This window comes from Prinia subflava, chromosome 15 (assembly GCF_021018805.1).
Source record: "Prinia subflava isolate CZ2003 ecotype Zambia chromosome 15, Cam_Psub_1.2, whole genome shotgun sequence".
Taxonomy (NCBI): Eukaryota; Metazoa; Chordata; class Aves; order Passeriformes; family Cisticolidae; genus Prinia; species Prinia subflava.
This window is the reverse complement of record NC_086261.1, coordinates 17,732,480-17,749,889: the sequence shown is the minus strand read 5'-3', so window position 1 is coordinate 17,749,889 and position 17,410 is coordinate 17,732,480. Positions and strand designations below refer to the sequence as shown.

The window sequence follows — 17,410 nt, the reverse complement described above, 5'->3', positions numbered from 1 at the left end:
TAATGTTCGGTGGTGGTAGCAAAAGAAGGAAGTGATTAGCCAACTAAATTTTAAAACTGTGGAAGGAAATATGACAGGACTCAGCACATAGAATAGAGTACTTTTTTCCTCAGGTGTTCCTCTGGGCGGACTTCTTTTAATAATAAAACATGAGCATCAGTGAAAGATTAAGTGGGCCTTGCAGCAAAAATGTTAAAGTGGAACAAACAAGGATAATGCTTTTTATCTTCATGGGGGATATTTTGAAAATGCACCCAGGAATGGCTCTTTCAATAGAGGGAAGCTGTGTAACTTATTGTCTTCAGTGTGTGTTGTGTTCTTTCCAAGGTACAGAGAATCTGTACAAGTTTGCATAATCTTCTTGGCTTCAGTTGCAAACCCATCTAGTTTTCTGTAAGAGCCTTGCCAATTTGTAAGGTGCAGCTGAGAATTGCAGAAATGCAGGATGCCCCTCAGTGCCAGCAGCTTAGTGAGCAATCTGGATAGTCCAGATGGAAACAATGGGAAACAGAAGCAGACAGAAGTTTTACAGACACGTAAAACCCCCCCCAGTCCTTTCCATTTGTTATTTCCTGACTCATAATGCACCAAAATAAAATGGCATTCTATAGTATTTTGGATTTGAGTATTGTGGGCCTTAAGGGCACCACAGCACTGGCTTCTTCCTGTCTCTTTGCTGGTTTGAGAAATAGCTGGATAAAGATTAAACAGCATCTTTTTCATTAAAAAAATAGAGCAAAGACACCCAAAAACCTCAAGTCCTGCAGAACCAGCTGCAACTCCCAGTACCACAGGTCATAACACACTGACATGCAGGGTTGTGAGAACATTTCTCTAATTCTTCACAGCAAGACTAATATGGATCATGGGTATAAAGGGTTGATACATGTTTGGGGCCATGATCCAGCATAGTATTTTAAATGCCTTCTATTCCAGGGCCTGGCTATGATTTGCTGCTTGGGATTGTTCCTTTCTTTGAGTAATTTTCATTCTTTGTCCTGAGGCACAAAGAGAAATGCTGAGGAAAAATCCATGAGGTCTGTCACAGCCAAAGCTCATGGCAAACAGCGTTTCCTTGGCTAAAACCTGCAGAGTGCTGCACCTAGTGATAGTTGGCTGTGCCACTAAATCATGCAGGTTTGGTGTTTCAACAGTACATTCTGTAAAGAATAATCAGGGTGGTGCAACTGCAAAGCTCTGGTAATTGTTTTAACTTGGGAGACATTGGTATTGATATTAACATGGAGATGTGTGAGTTTCCAGTTTAAAAATAGAGCGTTTCCTTGCAGGCCCAACTGATAGTTTAAGATGTTTTTCTTGACAAGAATATTAGTTGGAGAAGGAGCCTGGGAAAATGCTTCAGAATCTTTCCTGGATTATGGTTTTTTTGCAGCCAGCAAGGATGAGCCTGCCAGACTTCTTTCTGCTTAATCTGGATTGCTGTGCTACTTCCTTATTTTTTATTGTACACATGTAGACTATGAAATAGAATAAAAGGGTGATGTAATTTCTGCAGGCTGTCCAGAAAAAAAAACCTGGAACATGAATTAGGAGAGAAAATAGGAAGGGAAACAAGAAGATAGAATTGCACATGGGGACTAAAGGCTAGTTGGGAGGATATAGAGAACATGAAGGTGATTTACAGAGGGATGAATCTTCCCCTCTAAATGCTGCTGTGTTATGCTTTGTCCTGCTCCTGCAACCTCCCCATATCTGTGCTACCACCACATTCCTTTGCCACGGGGGAAGGTGTTTGAATTCTTTGTCAGCCTCATCTGGGTTTAAAAGTATGCAGGAACTTTTTCTGTAAAAAACCTTTCAGTTGTTCTTGCCACACTGGCAAAATCTGGGTAAAAATTCTCTATGCTAGGAGTTCATTATCAATCGTCTTAGCCAGAAAATTACAACTCTTCAAAAACTAAAAGTGAAAATGCAAACCCACCATTTTTTGCTGCATGTCAGCAGGTAGCAAACATGTGGCACATGTGTGTGTGCTTTTATTACATTCACATGCTGCTCTATCTGAGTGCAAGGCGTTTCCAGGAAATGAACAACTGCTGGGAAGGATTGTGGATACAAGAGGCACCCAACTAACAACCCAAGCTGGCTCTTAGTCCATGGGAGGTGCTCAGTGCTGAGACTTACTGCCATAAATTGGAATGAAAAGCACACGAGCTTACGTGTCTGTGTGCAGGAGATGCAGACATTATTGCCACTCTGAGCAATTAAGTTGTTGACTCCTCCCTCTGCACCTCCTTCAGTGTATGTGTACTGCAGCTGGCAAAAGGACTGATAGGAAGGGTTTACTCTAGATCCATTATATTTGAGAATCACAAGCTATTAGCAGTTTGGATTTAATTAAAGAAAAATTATAAAATCCAATTTTAAATTGAGTTCAGATTGTGTAGGGATTTGTGCCATTTCAGCTAAGTTGTTTTAAAGATCATTTTACCAAACCACCCAGCTGCACACACAGCTTTGGCCATGCACACATATGGAGTACATACAGCTGAGGCCTGCCTGTTTGACCAAGCCTTAGTCAAACAAACAGTTCCATTAGAGCAAAGTCTCTGTTGCAGAATTGAGCTTTAATAGCTATTGCACAACAGAAAGTTCTCTCTTGTGTTAAAGCTGCTGTGACATTTGGGATGTAGGTTTAAAAACTAAACAGCTGCCCACAGTGAGCAGAGCAATGTTGTATTTCAATTTCTAAAGGAAAAGCTGGTGTTCAGAGGTGCTGAGCAGTTCTTTTTGATCTGAGTAGGACAACTGCATACTGTATTAAAGGTGTGAAATGGCAGAAATCCCTTTTCAAACTCTGTTAAACCCAGAAAGCCCTGAAATCTGCTTTCCCAGTTCCTCTTTTGCCTGTGTCTGTTTTGCCTGTGAATCAATAATGAAGACATTACTCTCTAGCATCAGATGTGTCACTTATCAATTATAGATGTGTTTCTCAGACAACATGGGGATTGGGGATTTAGCTTTGCTTCTATTTTATTTTCCTGGTTGAGAATTTATAGGAACACAACAGCCCACATGAAAAATGCTTTTTATTCACACCTGTTGATTAAATGTGCCAGGCACTGAGTCGAGTAGGAACTTGTTAGCTTTCATTACAGCACTTGGAAAAAATGTCATCACCCATTAAGTGGAGCACAGCCTCCCCTCCAGCACCAGCACACCCTGAGCTTGATTCTCCCCTGATGAACGTGTCCTTATCTTGCTTACCTTCACACTGCAGATTGCTTTCATTGGTGATGAAAGGATGGGAAGAACCCAAGCTGAGTGGCAGACACTGAGATGAGTGTGCAGGTAGTAAAACTGTTCTGCTGAGTGATGTTAATCACACTAAGGCATAACTATAAGTTCTGTGTGTGCTGTACATTGCCATACACCAGAAAGTACAAGTAGCATCTAAAATGAGGAAAGGCTCCTGGTTTTGTTCAAGGTAAAAGAAATAAACGACAATATTTCCAACTTAAGCAGTTGATGAGTTATTCCAAATTACGAGGGATGAACTGTCTTACACTTAGGGCATATTAGAGAAGTCACTCATCCCAGGCAGTTGTCCCCCATCAGCAGCAAAGTTTTAAAACTTTTCTGAGTTGTTTCCCATAGCCCTGCTTGCAAAGGCACAAAAGAAATAGCTACTTTAGTTTTTGCAAATACCCTATTGTGCTATAAACCTCTGCAAATGTCATTAACTTGATTTATCCTGTATGGAAAGGGAATCAAGTAAAATCTCTCTTACTGATTTGTGTAGCATATAGTAATTAGATGTCTTTACAGAGGCTCTTTTGAAATATATCCGAGTTTGGGGAGAAAAATACAAAGCACAGGAGTGGAGTTTGTAGTATGCATGGACTCACTCCCATGAGAATATGCAAGCCCAGTGCCAAATGCCTTCACCCAAATACCTGAGATGTTACTGATTTGATAAGAGTCCTTTTCCTGTTTTTTACTGGCCTGTGCATTTTCTCAAGCCATCTGTACTCTGTTCCCACGAAGAGCAATTTCAGTGGCACAGAACATGTCTGCAAAGCAAAATGAAGGTGTGGTTGTGGCACAGGTAGTGAAACCTCACGAGAATGGATGGTCAGAGCAGTAAACGTGTGGAAAATGGGCTGGCAACGAGCCTGCATGAAGCTGGGTGAGTATTTGGAATAAACTGCAGAGAAGCCTTTTGCTTATGGGAGTAGATATCAGTAAAAATAACTGCTGGGATTTCAGATAATGTTGAATGGCTTGGGAAAACTGCTAGACGAGGTGCTGAGCAGGATCCAGAGCCTTCTCTCTGGAAGAGCACATAAGTACAGTAAATGCAAATCAGGGCTGTATTCTTCAGACAGGGTAGCCTGAAGATTCACACAGAAAATCTGGAACCACATTTTTCCTCCTGCTGCTGTGTCTGTCCAAGCAAATGTGCCTGTGCTCCTTCTTCCTGGCTTGCAGACAGCTGGTGTGACACTGGCTGGCACTTGAGGATGGCTGGATGCAGTTGCCTGGCCCACTCCTCTCACCAGTAAGTGCCCGTCAGAGTCCTCACAGCCACGTTTTTGACTCACACCGGGACGTGTTCACTTCATTGAGCTTTGTATTTTGGGAGAAAGGGTAGAAAGAGATGTGATTATCACCCAGTTGTGAGGAGCTCTTTCTAGAGCAAGCCAGAAAGCTTTCCCCAGTGCCTGCACATGTAATTTTATCTTTGGGCATATGAACCTCACAATACCTTGTTAATATGTTTAATCTTCCAGTAATTAATAAGTAATATGTAGTAAGTTAATATATGTAATCTTAATTTTACACCTTCCATGAGTTGTTACTTTGTTTTGAAACAACATACTCTGGTCTGAAAAGATTCAACTGGAAAAGTCAGAGTCACTGGTGCAGTGTGGTGGCTCTGGCACTCTGAGCAGTGGTGGTGCACCCCATCATTCCCATGGTGTCCTGGACCTCTGCCCAGTAAGAGGGAGAAAAGCTGGAGGGGGTAAAAATGTTACACACAGCAACTGAATTCTAATGATAAATGTGAATATGTTCTCAGGTACAAAATTGTTCAGTCCACTCTGTGCTGCTTTCTAGCAGACAAGACTGATACCTGGAGAATAACTTCAGGAAAAACAGAAAATTCTGCGTGTTTTCTTTTCTTTGGAGGGAGCGTGTGTGGGTGGTGGTTTTCTCTTTTTTACACTGATGTATTTCACAAATGTTCCTTCGCTACATACTTTCAGCTGGTGAAAATTATTTTTCCTCTGAGTCCAAAAATGTTTCAAGTAGACCCTGAATTAAAACTGTGAGGAAATCACCACTGCAAAACTGGAATTTTAAAACTAATGCTTTTGCAAAGACGAAAAATAAGTGTGTGTGCCCTTTGGCTGATCTGTAACCACAGCGTGGTCTTTTCAGCATTCCTTTTCTTAACATGCACAATATTTCCAAACTCCCATCCTGTTTTTTTAGGAACTGTGCCAGACTGCATGCAACTTCTGAAACTAAGGCAGTAACAGTGTGGCACTATAAAACTTGCATTTTCTATTTTATTGAAAGTATATAATGCTGAGATGATACATCCTGAGTACACAGGAAAATGGAGTAAATTAGGCAGAGCTGATGATAGCAAATGATGATAAACATGTTGATCTCACTGTCTCAAGACCCACTGCTTTTAATCCTACTCTTTCTCTTGGTCCAAATATCTTATATGCTTAAAGATTTGTTCCTGACTAATGTTTCTCAGCTGACCTATGACCTCAGTTTGGAAAAGACCAGACCAACCCAAACAGCTCAGGGAAGATTTTAATCTTAAACTGGAGCTGTGAGTATGCCCGTATTTCTGTACCTTTGGGAGGTCGTGCCTGGTTTGTGGCTGGGTCTGAGTGTGGTCCTGGCACAGAATGTCAGTGGTGCACATTGGCAGGGCAGCTCTGTCACTGCAGCGGTGCCTGCACTGAGATCATGCAGCTCTGACCTTACCTAATAAATAATAATACACTGAGAACTGCTGTACTGACCAAGACCAAACAAAAAAATTGTACGTGGGTGAGGAGACTGTAATAACTGAGTTCAGTAACTCTGTGACAACCAAGGAAGCTCCTAACAACTGGTTAAAAGTGTGAGGGCATTTACTGCCATCTACTGTACAAATGCTTCAAGCCAGAGGGAAATAAAAACGCTCTCTTGGTTCTCAAATAAATGAAATTGCTTCTGAAAAGAGAGAGAAAGCAGAGCTTGATTTCTCTCTACTTGTAAAATTCCCTTTATTTATCTTCTTTTCTAATTTGGAAAGAATTTGGGTCTTTTATTTCCTTCCTGTGCTGAGAGTAGAAACATCAGGTTTGATCAAGGTAATTGTTATCCCTTCACTCTTTGCATTTTCCATCAACATAAATTTTCCACATATCTATGTACACATAGATAATACTTTTTAATTCCCGTTTTCCTATTTTTCTTCATTTTATCTAGTACAAATATAAATTACAGTCCTTTTGGACAACTTTAGCTCTTGTCTGTTAATTATATTCCATTAGATTCAACACTTTTAGATCCAGAAATCTTTACAGAAGCTGGTCTTTAATTATTGGAATCTAGTTGGAATAATGGGAATCCACTGGACAATTTCATTGTTTCACAATAAATCCAAAAAAGAAAACAAAGGAGCTTCCTTACACTACTACTTTCTTCATTTTTAAAAGCCCTTTCCTACACATTCAACCTACAAGCTTCAGTCTGGGTCTTTGGCAGTTACAAATGGTATTTAATAATATGAAAGAGCAGAGATGGGCTCATGATTTCAGGCCTGACCAGCCCTTTACCAGGGGAATAGTTACTAATACTAATCACTTGTTTTCTGTCTTTCAAACCTTACATGTTGTTTGTTAAAAACATTACCCATTTTTTCAGTAGAAGGGTTACATTTAGGGGCATGTCACAGCAGAGTTTGTCAGTGAACTAGAAAAGCAAATGAGATCATCATATGAAAAAATGTGATCAAAGTCCAGACCTACAGGCAGGAACAGCCATAATAACATCTGTTAAACATTGCTGAGACATCAGAATCCACAAAAGCATTTGCAGAAATGGAGGAGGACTGATGGAAGTGATGAAGTTGTTTTCAAGAGAAATCTTGATTTTTTTTTTCTTTTTACCCCAAGACTTATGTTTCAGGAAATGTTGATGAGGCCTCACAATTTGCAAACGCCTGATCTTTCCACAAACTGGTGCCCATCAGCAGAGAGTGAGGAGGTTGTACCTTTTGCTGGTGGGCTGCAGCACTGCAGAACAGCACCAAAGCTGCTGCCCCCTCCCCGTGGTGCCCAGCTCACATCACAGAGGTATGGAAAAGGCAGTGAATGCTGTAGCATCCAGCTGAAGAGAGAGATAACTGGGAAAATACACCAGCACTTCCTTTGAAGATCTATTATTGAGCATTTGGTGTTTGTCTTGGAGGCTCTAAAACCTTGAGGGATTCTTGATGGGGAGACTCCAGAGCTGGGCCCAGGTGGAGCTGAGTGAGCCTTGCTGAGACACCCATGGTGTCACACTGTCCTTTATCACCTGAGTGGGGAATATCTCAACACAAATCCAGCAAATACAGCCTGGCAAGGAGAGAGCAGGGGGAAAGTCAGCAGGGGAAAAGTTAAGTCAGCTGGTTTAGTGCTATACCCACCATGTGGAGTGTTTTCCACCATGCCAGAGGGGTTTCCAGATTGACTTTTCTGGCTGTGTTACATAAAGAAGATGGATCACAGCTGAGGCTCTGTGCCTATACTTCTGAGTCACTGATGGACAAGAATAGAAGAAAAACATTGTCTTTTTTGTTAAATTGGGATTGGATCAGCCTAGTGCTTGCTGTCCTCATTTTCTATTGCTATCAGTAGAAAAAGAGTAGAAAACCCTCAAAACATTGTAAGCCTGGTACCTCAATTCAAAGTTAGCAAACCCAGCAGTTTGGAAGAAGATAAAACATAACAATAGCCCAAGTTGTGCTACTGGACATAGCACAAAGCTCTTCATTAAGGCTTTCATTTAAGGAGAAAAATGGCAAGCTCTCATTCTGGCCCGTTCAAAAGTGGGATGTCAAAGAGTGTTCGTGCTGAGCAGGTTAATGTAAGAATGCAGAAAATCCTGCTGCAAAGTGCTTCCAGAGACAGTTTAACACAGTGAAAATGAGTTACAAGAAAGTAAATACATCATCTTGTACCAGTTTGAGATGAAGTTGTACTGTGATAAGCAATGGAGTTTTATTGAGAAAATACTAATGAGCAATAAATGCCTGCAGTGAAAAGGGTAGCATCTGCTCTGCATTTGACTTCACACATGAAAACTATTTGGCCTGACTTTGTGCCAAATCCTGCCATTTTTGAGATCGTTGGACATGAAGAAGATTGGAATCCCTAGGTTAGCATCTCAAAAAAGTGATCCATACTTGTAATCAGAAGTGAGAAGTCTGTCCTAACTCTGCATATGCCAGCTGTGCCATCCACTCTCTCCTAGGCTGAAACCTGACACACACTTACAGACAGTGCTGGAAGATTCAGCTGTTGTAAGTAATTCCTGACAAGCCTAGTTTAAATATGCTCATCTTGCAGTTAAAAGGTTTTATCTGGGTGTTAGCCTAGCTTGCTGTTCTTCTGCCTGGCATATGTTTAGCAGCAGACTTTTTCATTTGACTCTGCACACATTTGCTGGGGAATTGAGAAATTATTTAGTGGCTTGAAGTATTCTTCATCTTCTGTATCTTTTTCTTGTGAAAATGAAAATGTTGGTTAAAACCAGGTTATTTTGTCAGAGCCACATTGGTGCTGGTAGGAGTTAAAATCTCCTCTCCATCAGGAGGAACAGTGAGTGGTGCTGAGCCTGCTGGGGGCTCTGGGCATTCCAGTTACCCACCAGAGAGGACTTGTGTTTCAAAAACCTTTCATTTTAAAAAGTCTTTGGGGAGGTTTCACAGGGGTTTGGCTCATTTTGCCGAATGCCACCTGTAACCGCACGTGGACACAGCTGGTGGCTTTTGGTGGTTACCTAAAGGAACCAGCTCGAGTCCCTGTCCTGGGCACTGGGGAGGTCACCTCAGGTGCTGTGTCCAGGTCTGTGTCCTTCAAGACAAGAAGGACACCGAGGTGCTGCAGTGACTCCAAAGAAGGACAGTGGAGATGGGGAAAGGTCTGGAGCACAAGTCTGATAAGATGAGGGAGCTGGGGGTGTTCAGCCGGGAGAAAAGGAGATTCTGGAGAGACCTTATTGCCTCTAGAACTCCCTGCACCAGGAGGGGGTAGCCCGGTGGGGTCCGGACTTTACTCCCACACAACAAGGGACAGGATGAGAGGATAAAGCCTTAAGCTAAGCCAGGGGAGGTTTAGGATGGGCAGTAGGAAGAATTTCTGCACTGAAAGAGTGGCTTTGGAACGGGCTGACCAGGAAGGTGTTGGGGTCACCAGCCCTGGAGGTGTTCAAGGACAGACGGGACGTGGCACACGGTGCACGGTCTAGTTTCTAAGGCTGTGTTCGGTCACAGGCCGGACTCGCTGATCTCGGAGGTCCTTTCCAACCTCACCGGTGCCGTGGTTCTGTTCCTCGCCGCGGCCGGCAGGGGGTGCGGAGCGCCGGGGCAGCGGCCCGGCCCCGCCGGCCCCCGCGGGCCCCGCCAGCTCCGTGAGGCGGCGGCGCTCGATGCGCTCGGGGCTCGGCCCGGCGAGGCGGCGCCTGCGGCCGGCGCTGCCATGTCCGCCCCGGCCATGGCGGGGCTGGCGCGGGCCCTGCGGCGGGCGGCGGCTCCCGGGCGGGTCCCCGCGCCCCGCACAGGGGCCGGCGGGGCCGGGCCGCGGCCCTGGGGCTGGGGGCTGGCGCTGGGGCTGGCGCTGGGGGTCCGGGCGGAGCCCGCGGGGGGCGAGTCTGAGAGCGGGCGGGAGGAGAAGCCGCCCCCGCGGGGTTTCGGCGCGGCCGTGGAGAGGAGCAGGGACCTGGTGCGGAGGATCAAGGTGCTGAGCGGGGGGAGCGCTGCGGGCTGGCGGGGCTGGCGCAGCTCAGGCCAGCGCGATGCGGGGGCTGTGGCACAGTGTGGGGTATCTGAGAACAAGGGGGCCTTGGAGGCTGCAGGAGGGAGAGGCGAGAGCCGTACGAGGAGCGGCCGAGGGCACTCGGCTCGGCCTGGAGGGGAGAGCTCGCTGCGGGCTGCAGCCTCCTGTGAGGGGGAGCGGAGGGGCGGGCACCGATCTCTGTGTGCTAGGGAATACCAGGAAATTGTGTCAGGAGAAGTTGAGGTGGGGATTAGGAAAAGTTTTTTTCCTTGGAGGGTGGTCAGGCACTGAACAGGCTCCCCGGGGAAGCGGTCACGGCTCGCAAGCCTGACAGAGCTCAGGGAGCGCCTGAGCAGCAAACTCAGGCACAGGCTGGGACTCCTGGAGTTCTGTGCAGGGCCGGGAGCTGGCATCCCTGCGGGTCCCTTCCAGCTCAGGATATTCCGTGATTCTGTTTAAAAAGCACGTTGTAGTTACTTCGAAAATCCAGCTGAAGCTTCTTTGAAATCTTGCCTGCAAGTGATGCAGTTTGCTGGTTGCATATTAACTGTGACACGTTTTGTTTCTTTTGCATGTTCTCTTCAGTAATTTAATTGAATCATTAAAGCAAAAATACTACTTTTTTGGTGTGTTTTTTCCCAATAGCTGAGTTAAAATGTCAGCTTTGCAAAAGCAGTTTGTACCAGTTCAACCAAACTGGTAAATAACAAAATTTCAACTATAATTTGATAACAATACACAGGTTTATTGTGGGTTTTGTAGCTTTTTCAGTTCAAGGGTTTGGGAGGAGGTGTTTTTTAACTGTAAAGATCCTTCTAAATGTCTTCTGTCTGTTTTTTTTGGCAGGATGAAGCAGGAATCCCAGGTATATTAGTTGGAGTTTCTGTAGATGGAAAGGAAGTCTGGTCAGAAGGTTAGTATATGGGAGTAGTAGTTGTGCATACTGTCAAGAACTGATGAACATTTTAAAAATGAACAATTCAGACAAGCTAATTGGGCTGGGATTTCATCTACGTGATGTCCCATCTCCAGACAGTAGTCACAAATGGGTGTTTAGAGAGTATCAAATGACACCTTCCTTGGAAAATTTCAATCATTTCCAGGAACTCATAATTTGTTAACTTCCTGAGTATGCTAGTATGTCTCAACAGTTAGATTGGAGAACTTTTCTTCCATTAATATTTCAGATTAGCCTTGGAATGTACTCTGGGCACAGAGCTGTGCAGTGGTCTGCACTGTGTGCAGGAGGTGAAGAACTGTTCTCCCCACAGGAACTTCCTGAGTAGCCTGAGGGGTAATGGCTCACATTTGGTGTTTGTGGCTGAGGTGTAGTTTTACTGGGAAGTACTGGGATTTAACAGGAGTTATCCTTTCAGAAATTGCAACTGAGTTTTCTGGTTACACAGTTTAGTTTTAAGCAGAGTCTGTTAGTACTTCTCATATCATGTAGACATTTGATGTTTTAAAAAACACATCAGAATGTGGATCTGTTCTCAGAAACATTTTCACGAGTTTGAAAAACCCCAATTCTGGGTTGTTTGTGTCTCCTCCCTTCTCCGTGGGGAGAAAAGCAGGACCAGCTGTAAGTTCATGTGTTCTGTGACCACAGGACTCAACCTGTTTCCTGCAGAAGGGAACAGTGTGAGGTTGGACGGTGTTTTCACTGGGGGGAACAGCATCTGCATCTTTTTCTTATGAAAATGAAAATGTTGGTTAAAACCAGGTTATTTTGTTAGAGCTGCATTGGTGCTGGTAGGAGTTTAAACCTCCCCTCCATCAGGAGGAACAGTGAGTGGTGCTGAGCCTGCTGGGGGCTCTGGGCATTCCAGTTACCAGACACTTGAGTAGCAACCACACAGGAGAAAGGGTCTTGGGCAGGTGGAATCTCACCTGCTTTATTTGCTGTGCTTTGTCAAGGTTTGGGTTTTCCCCTGAGCAGTTCCTTGTCAGACATAGTTTATATGGACAGAGGGGCATTGCTTGCAGGCCTTTCTTCTACTGAAAACTGCAAAATATGACACTGCTGCATTTTCTTGCTTTTATGCTGCAACATCACTTGCACTTTCTTCAAACCAAGCTCAAACTGAAGACTAGTTTGGTAGCTTGGTAACACCTTATTAATTGCAGTTCTTGCTACCAGACTGGTGTGTTGGTTACATAGGAAAACACTGTTACAGACACAGTTAAGCTGTGTTTTAATTGCACTCATTCTGAGTCATGTTGAAACATAGTAACACCTGGGTTTTGTGCAACCTTACAGCTGAGGTAATTGGTATGAATCTGTATTTCCTCTCTCAGTTTCTGTATTGATAAAGTAAGATCCCTTACTGCTTCAGCCATTAATTCAGAATAATAAAAGGAGTGTTTATGACTGTTGGTCAGTTATTTTACCGTCTAGATTTTGGTCTTTTTGGGTTTTCTACACTGAATATTTGACCTCAGGAGTGCAAATTTTGGCTTAATCTTTAATCTCATTTATCATTATGTTTGTTGCAGTCTTAATCAGCAGCTCAGGATGCCATTGTCTGATCCAATGGGCTCTGATTAACTGCTACAGTGAAATGTTATTAACTGAATTGAAGCAGGAGCTGGAATAGTCCAATGCCTCGTACCCCAGTTGAGCTGGAAAAAAATATTTTAAGGGGCCAGTAAATCTAATTCATTGCATACAATGAATTCAGCATGTCTGTGCAAAGGACTTAGCAGAGTTTTTATTTCCTGAAAGGTTTGGGCTATGCTGACGTGGAGAACCGTGTGGTGTGCAAGCCAGAGACCGTCATGCGCATCGCCAGCATCAGCAAGTGTCTCACCATGATGGCTGTGGCCAAACTGTGGGAAGAGGGGAAGCTGGATTTGGATGCTCCAGTGCAGAAATACGTCCCTGAGTTTCCAGAAAAGGTCTACGAGGGTGAAAAGGTATGTAACTGTTTATTGGTAGGAGTTTTTTTAAATTTTTGTTCCTGTCACTGCAGAGCTGGCTGTGCACAGGTGCCTGATCTGGACCTCTTCCTACAAAACACTCAGAATGATTTAGATGTTTAGATTTACTGATGTTTCTGCTCCAAGAAGCATCTTTGGATCTTCACTTTTATATCAAGTTTGTAGTGTCCACATATATACTTTTTTTAATATTGTGTTTAATATGTGATATTTAAAAGGTGTTACAGCACTATCTGTTCTTTGTCATGGTGAATTTTACTTTTTTGGTGATTTAGTTTGTCTTTTAATGAGGAGAGCTCACATTATTCTGTCTGCCTAGGTGACTATTACCACAAGACTGTTAGTTTCACACTTGAGTGGGATTCGTCACTATGAAAAAGATATTACAAAAGTAAAAGAAGAAAAGGAGAAAGCAAACAGAGCCCTTAAGCTAAGCAAATCCCATCAGGATAAAGAACAAAAAGAAAAAGAAGGTAAAGGGATTGAAAAAACTGATAGTGTCAAACAGAAGAAAGAACATGACAGTGAGACAAAGAGCCGAAATTCAAGGCCTGGCAGGAACGACAGGGAGTTTGAACAGGAAGAGTATTACTTGAAGGAAAAATTTGAAAGTGTGATTGAATCACTGAAGATATTTAAAAATGATCCTTTATTCTTTAAACCAGGTGAGTTTCTATTGATGCAGACCAAAATATGCTCTTCTGGTGAGTGTTTTGTTTCAAATAGTTTTACATGTAGTGATGATAAGTCCAGTGAAGAGTGCTTGTGTGGGGGGTTTGGTTTGTTCTGCTTCCCTCCCTTTTTTTCCTTCATCTGCCCAATTAAAAGCTGCAGAGAGAAGTATTTTGTCTGTTCTGCACAAACCATATGGTCATGTAATATTTATATGTAAGACTTTTCTCCCAGGAGCAGTAAGTAATGCAGTTAGTGCTCTGAAACATACCAGTTATTTGATTTATAAATGCTAAAGCAGAATATAATTCTGGTAACAAATTTGTATCTACAAAGTGTTTTGTAAGCAGAAACCAACTTGCTGCAGTCATAATAGTGCTGCAGGTCACTAAATCTGACCTAAAAATCTACAGAAAAAACACAGAATCACAGAATTACTTGAGTAATTTACTGTTGGGATTGTTTAAATTGGGTCTAGAGAGGACTTTGAGGAACTTCAGGTGTAAGTTTTAAACAAGTTAGGTTAAGATAAATTATATGCATTGCTGATAAACAAATAATTTGTGCATTGAAGGGGAGAGGGTAGGAAGAGGGAGAAGTTAAACCCTCACCATCTTGGAGAGCTCTGGGAACCACTTCAAATAAGAGATCTGTCTTTAGCAATTGCTCAATATGTAAATGTTTCATAGAAGGCATTAGCACAAGGATGAGATTTGTTAAAAAGGAAACATTGTTTTCTAAATAAATTCTATTGTCTTAAATAATATGCATGCTTGTGTTCATATAATCTTTTGGGATAGTCTAGAACTAGAAACACTGTGCTAAAAGTGATAATTACCCATGAAAAGTGTGAGTACTGCTGTTGTTTTCCCTTCTCCAGGGGGTGGACACACAAACCAGTCACGGTAGCTGAGCATCTGTTAAGCAGGAATTTTTTTTTATGGCTTGTGTCAGCTGTCCAAATCCAGACATCCTTGTTAGAGCTGACATGGTAAATCTCATGTTAAGGATGTTAAATGTCAGCGTTGACATCTGGCCATGAAACCTGACCGTGCATGGGGACGCCTGGAAGATTTTAGTGCTGTTCTAACAGGATCTGTGTCTGCTGCAGGATAGAACCTCTTAGGCCTAGGATCATCAGTGGTTGATTATTAATTGCTCTATATAGTTTTATTTATATGATTCCATTTAAGCATTGTGCAATTAACGTGGGTTTTTTCCCTTTCTCTCTGTGTTTCTTCAAGGTAGTCAGTTCTTGTACTCAACCTATGGCTTTACTCTCTTAAGTGCTGTTGTGGAGAGAGCTTCAGGACAAAAATTTACAGATTATATGCTGAAAATGTTTCGTGATTTGGATATGCTGTCAACTGTCCTAGATGACAATGAAGCAATGATTTATAACAGAGCAAGGTAAACAGGGGTGGAACTCTTAATTTTTCCACAACAACTGTCTCCCTTTCTATTTTAATTAAGACAGCTGAATTAAGAATGTGTGATTTTTCTTTTCCTAGACATTTGAATGAAGTGTTGTATGTTACCTCAACATTACTCATGTAGCTGGTTCTGTACAGGTTCTGTAATTAGCATGTAAAAATACAGAATATGTATTTCTTGTTCTAAATGTGAATGTGGGAGGTGAGGGGAGTAATAGGGGTGACTTCAAAGTTTACATTTACTTTTGCTACACAGCTTTACTGCTCTGTTCTAAGATGCTTTGTGCTGGTGTTGAGTTTGCTTGCAGAATTTCAGAGGCTCTCTGGCTGTAAGCTCAGAGGCTCATCTGGATGATATTGATGCTTAGAACATGTGTATGTTCATCCTTTTATAAACTGAAATATGGGAGGCACCAAAGAATTGTGTGTGTTATGCAAGACTTTAATGCTCCTTGCTTTGTTGTAGAGTATGGCAACCATAATGGGGCACTGGGGGGAAATCAGCCATAAATAGAAACTACTGGGAGCAATCACCTAAGCCTCAGTTCTAGAATTCTTTAAAACACTTCATATCTAGTACACTGATTTAAAAAAAATTCTTGGTTGGCTGATCTATTTATTTCTGTCACATCTCTTATTTGTATATTGTCTTTATGCTTAGTATATCCTAAGATTAAGCAGAAGGATTAGTACTTTTATTGAAGTTAAGCTTCTAACCTAAGTTGTCACCTTAATTTTTGTTTTTCTGTCTGAATTACTTGCTGATTTTTCTGCAATAAATATATTTTAAAAATATATTTTGAAAACGCTCTAAATGTTTGTGAGAACAAGCTAATACATGCTCAGTTTGCTCTTTTTAGGTTGAGCAACTTAAAATGGTGCACAGTATATGAGAATGACAAGCTGAATGTTCTTGAATTTCAGGTGTTACACTTACAACAAGAAGGGACGCCTGGTGAACGCTCCATACGTGGACAACTCCTACAAGTGGGCTGGCGGTGGCTTTCTGTCCTCAGTGGGCGACCTCCTGAAATTCGGGAATGCTTTGCTCTACAGTTACCAGGCCGGACACTTCACAAACAGGAACGCCAAGCTGCTCCCGGGGTACCTGAAGCCGGGCACGGTTGCCATGATGTGGACCCCAGTGCCCAAAACAGAAGTGTCGTGGGACAGGGACGGCAGGTACGGCATGGCCTGGGCCGTGGTGGAGAAGGGCCAGCGCTGCGGCTGCTGCCGGCGGCAGCGTCACTACGCCTCGCACACGGGCGGCGCCGTGGGCGCCAGCAGCGTCCTGCTCATCCTGCCCGAGGAGCTGGAGCCTGAGGCTGCGGGCCCCGGGCCGCCCCCGAGGGGCGTCATTGTCACCATCATCTGCAACATGCAGTCGGTGTCGCTCAACAGCACTGCCTTAAAGATCGCACGGGAGTTCGATAAAGAAAAGCGGGCGCAGTGGACGGGCTGAGGGAGAGGGGTGTGAGGAGCTCACTGCGCTGGAAAACCAGGGGAGAAGGGTGACACTCACTGAGAATGTGGGAATTCACTTCATTAACCTCTGCTAGTGGTGCTAAACTTCACGTCTAACTGGAATTCATCTCTCAGGGAAGTTGCTACCTTACAGAAAATGAGAATGTAACAGTCAAAGGTGACTTTCTGTAGTACCTGTGTAAATTATCATTATATTAACAGGTTATTTTTACCAACTAGTGAAACACTTGATCAAGATTTAAAAAATAGCTGTTTTTTTTTGCACTAAGAAGTACAGATTATCTACCTTGAATGTTAAACTTGTGAAAAATTCCACATCTTGATTTGAGCACACAAATATGTTGCTTGTTATTCTCACCGTTCCAGTCTGCCAAAACTATTCAGTATTACTTTTTAAAGAAAAATTGTGTCACCATTGCTTTTTGTTCTCACATACCACTTCCCTTATTTGCTTTAAAAAAACCAATAAAACCCAAACATTGAAGCTACCTCCAGAATGCAGATTTATACCAGAAGCAGGCTTTTATCTGAGCTAGAAAAGAATGAATCTAGAGCAAGGTAAGCAAAAATCATTTTGTTATTTTGATGTTCTCTCATCCATTTTCATTGGCCACAGAGAATGCATGAAATTAATTTAGTGTGCAAGAAAGGATTATTTCTAGAGTCAAATCCACCCCAATAGCAGAATGTCCACTGCCTGTCTCTGGACATGTTCCAGCTCCTCAATGTCTTTCTTGAAGTGAGGGGCCCAGACCTGCATGTGGGACTGTAAGTGTGAGATTTTCTAACCTTCAGTTTTACAATGGGAATGAAGTAGCACCTGAAGTGTCCCTTTGAGTATTTCACAGTGGCATGGCAGATCTC

At 42.9% G+C, this 17,410-nt stretch overlaps 1 protein-coding gene across 1 annotated transcript; it reads left to right on the top strand.

The window, feature by feature from the left end:
• Positions 1–9,686: 9,686 nt before the first annotated feature.
• Positions 9,687–17,034, top strand: LACTB (lactamase beta). The gene is made up of 6 exons (XM_063412308.1): positions 9,687–9,977; positions 10,863–10,929; positions 12,742–12,932; positions 13,276–13,621; positions 14,873–15,038; positions 15,986–17,034. The coding sequence occupies exons 1-6, from the start codon at positions 9,720–9,722 to the stop codon at positions 16,521–16,523; spliced, it is 1,566 nt and encodes a 521-aa protein (XP_063268378.1). The 5' UTR covers positions 9,687–9,719; the 3' UTR covers positions 16,524–17,034.
• Positions 17,035–17,410: the final 376 nt, after the last annotated feature.

What these genes read in the sequence shown, in the direction of transcription:
- LACTB (XM_063412308.1), top strand. Translation starts at nt 9,720, where the DNA reads ATGTCCGCCCCGGCCATGGCGGGGCTGGCGCGGGCCCTGCGGCGGGCG. An exon ending in AAAGGAAGTCTGGTCAGAAG is followed by an intron (nt 10,930 to 12,741) that starts GTTAGTATATGG and finishes ATTTCCTGAAAG; the next exon opens with GTTTGGGCTATGCTGACGTG. An exon ending in TCCTTTATTCTTTAAACCAG is followed by an intron (nt 13,622 to 14,872) that starts GTGAGTTTCTAT and finishes TGTTTCTTCAAG; the next exon opens with GTAGTCAGTTCTTGTACTCA.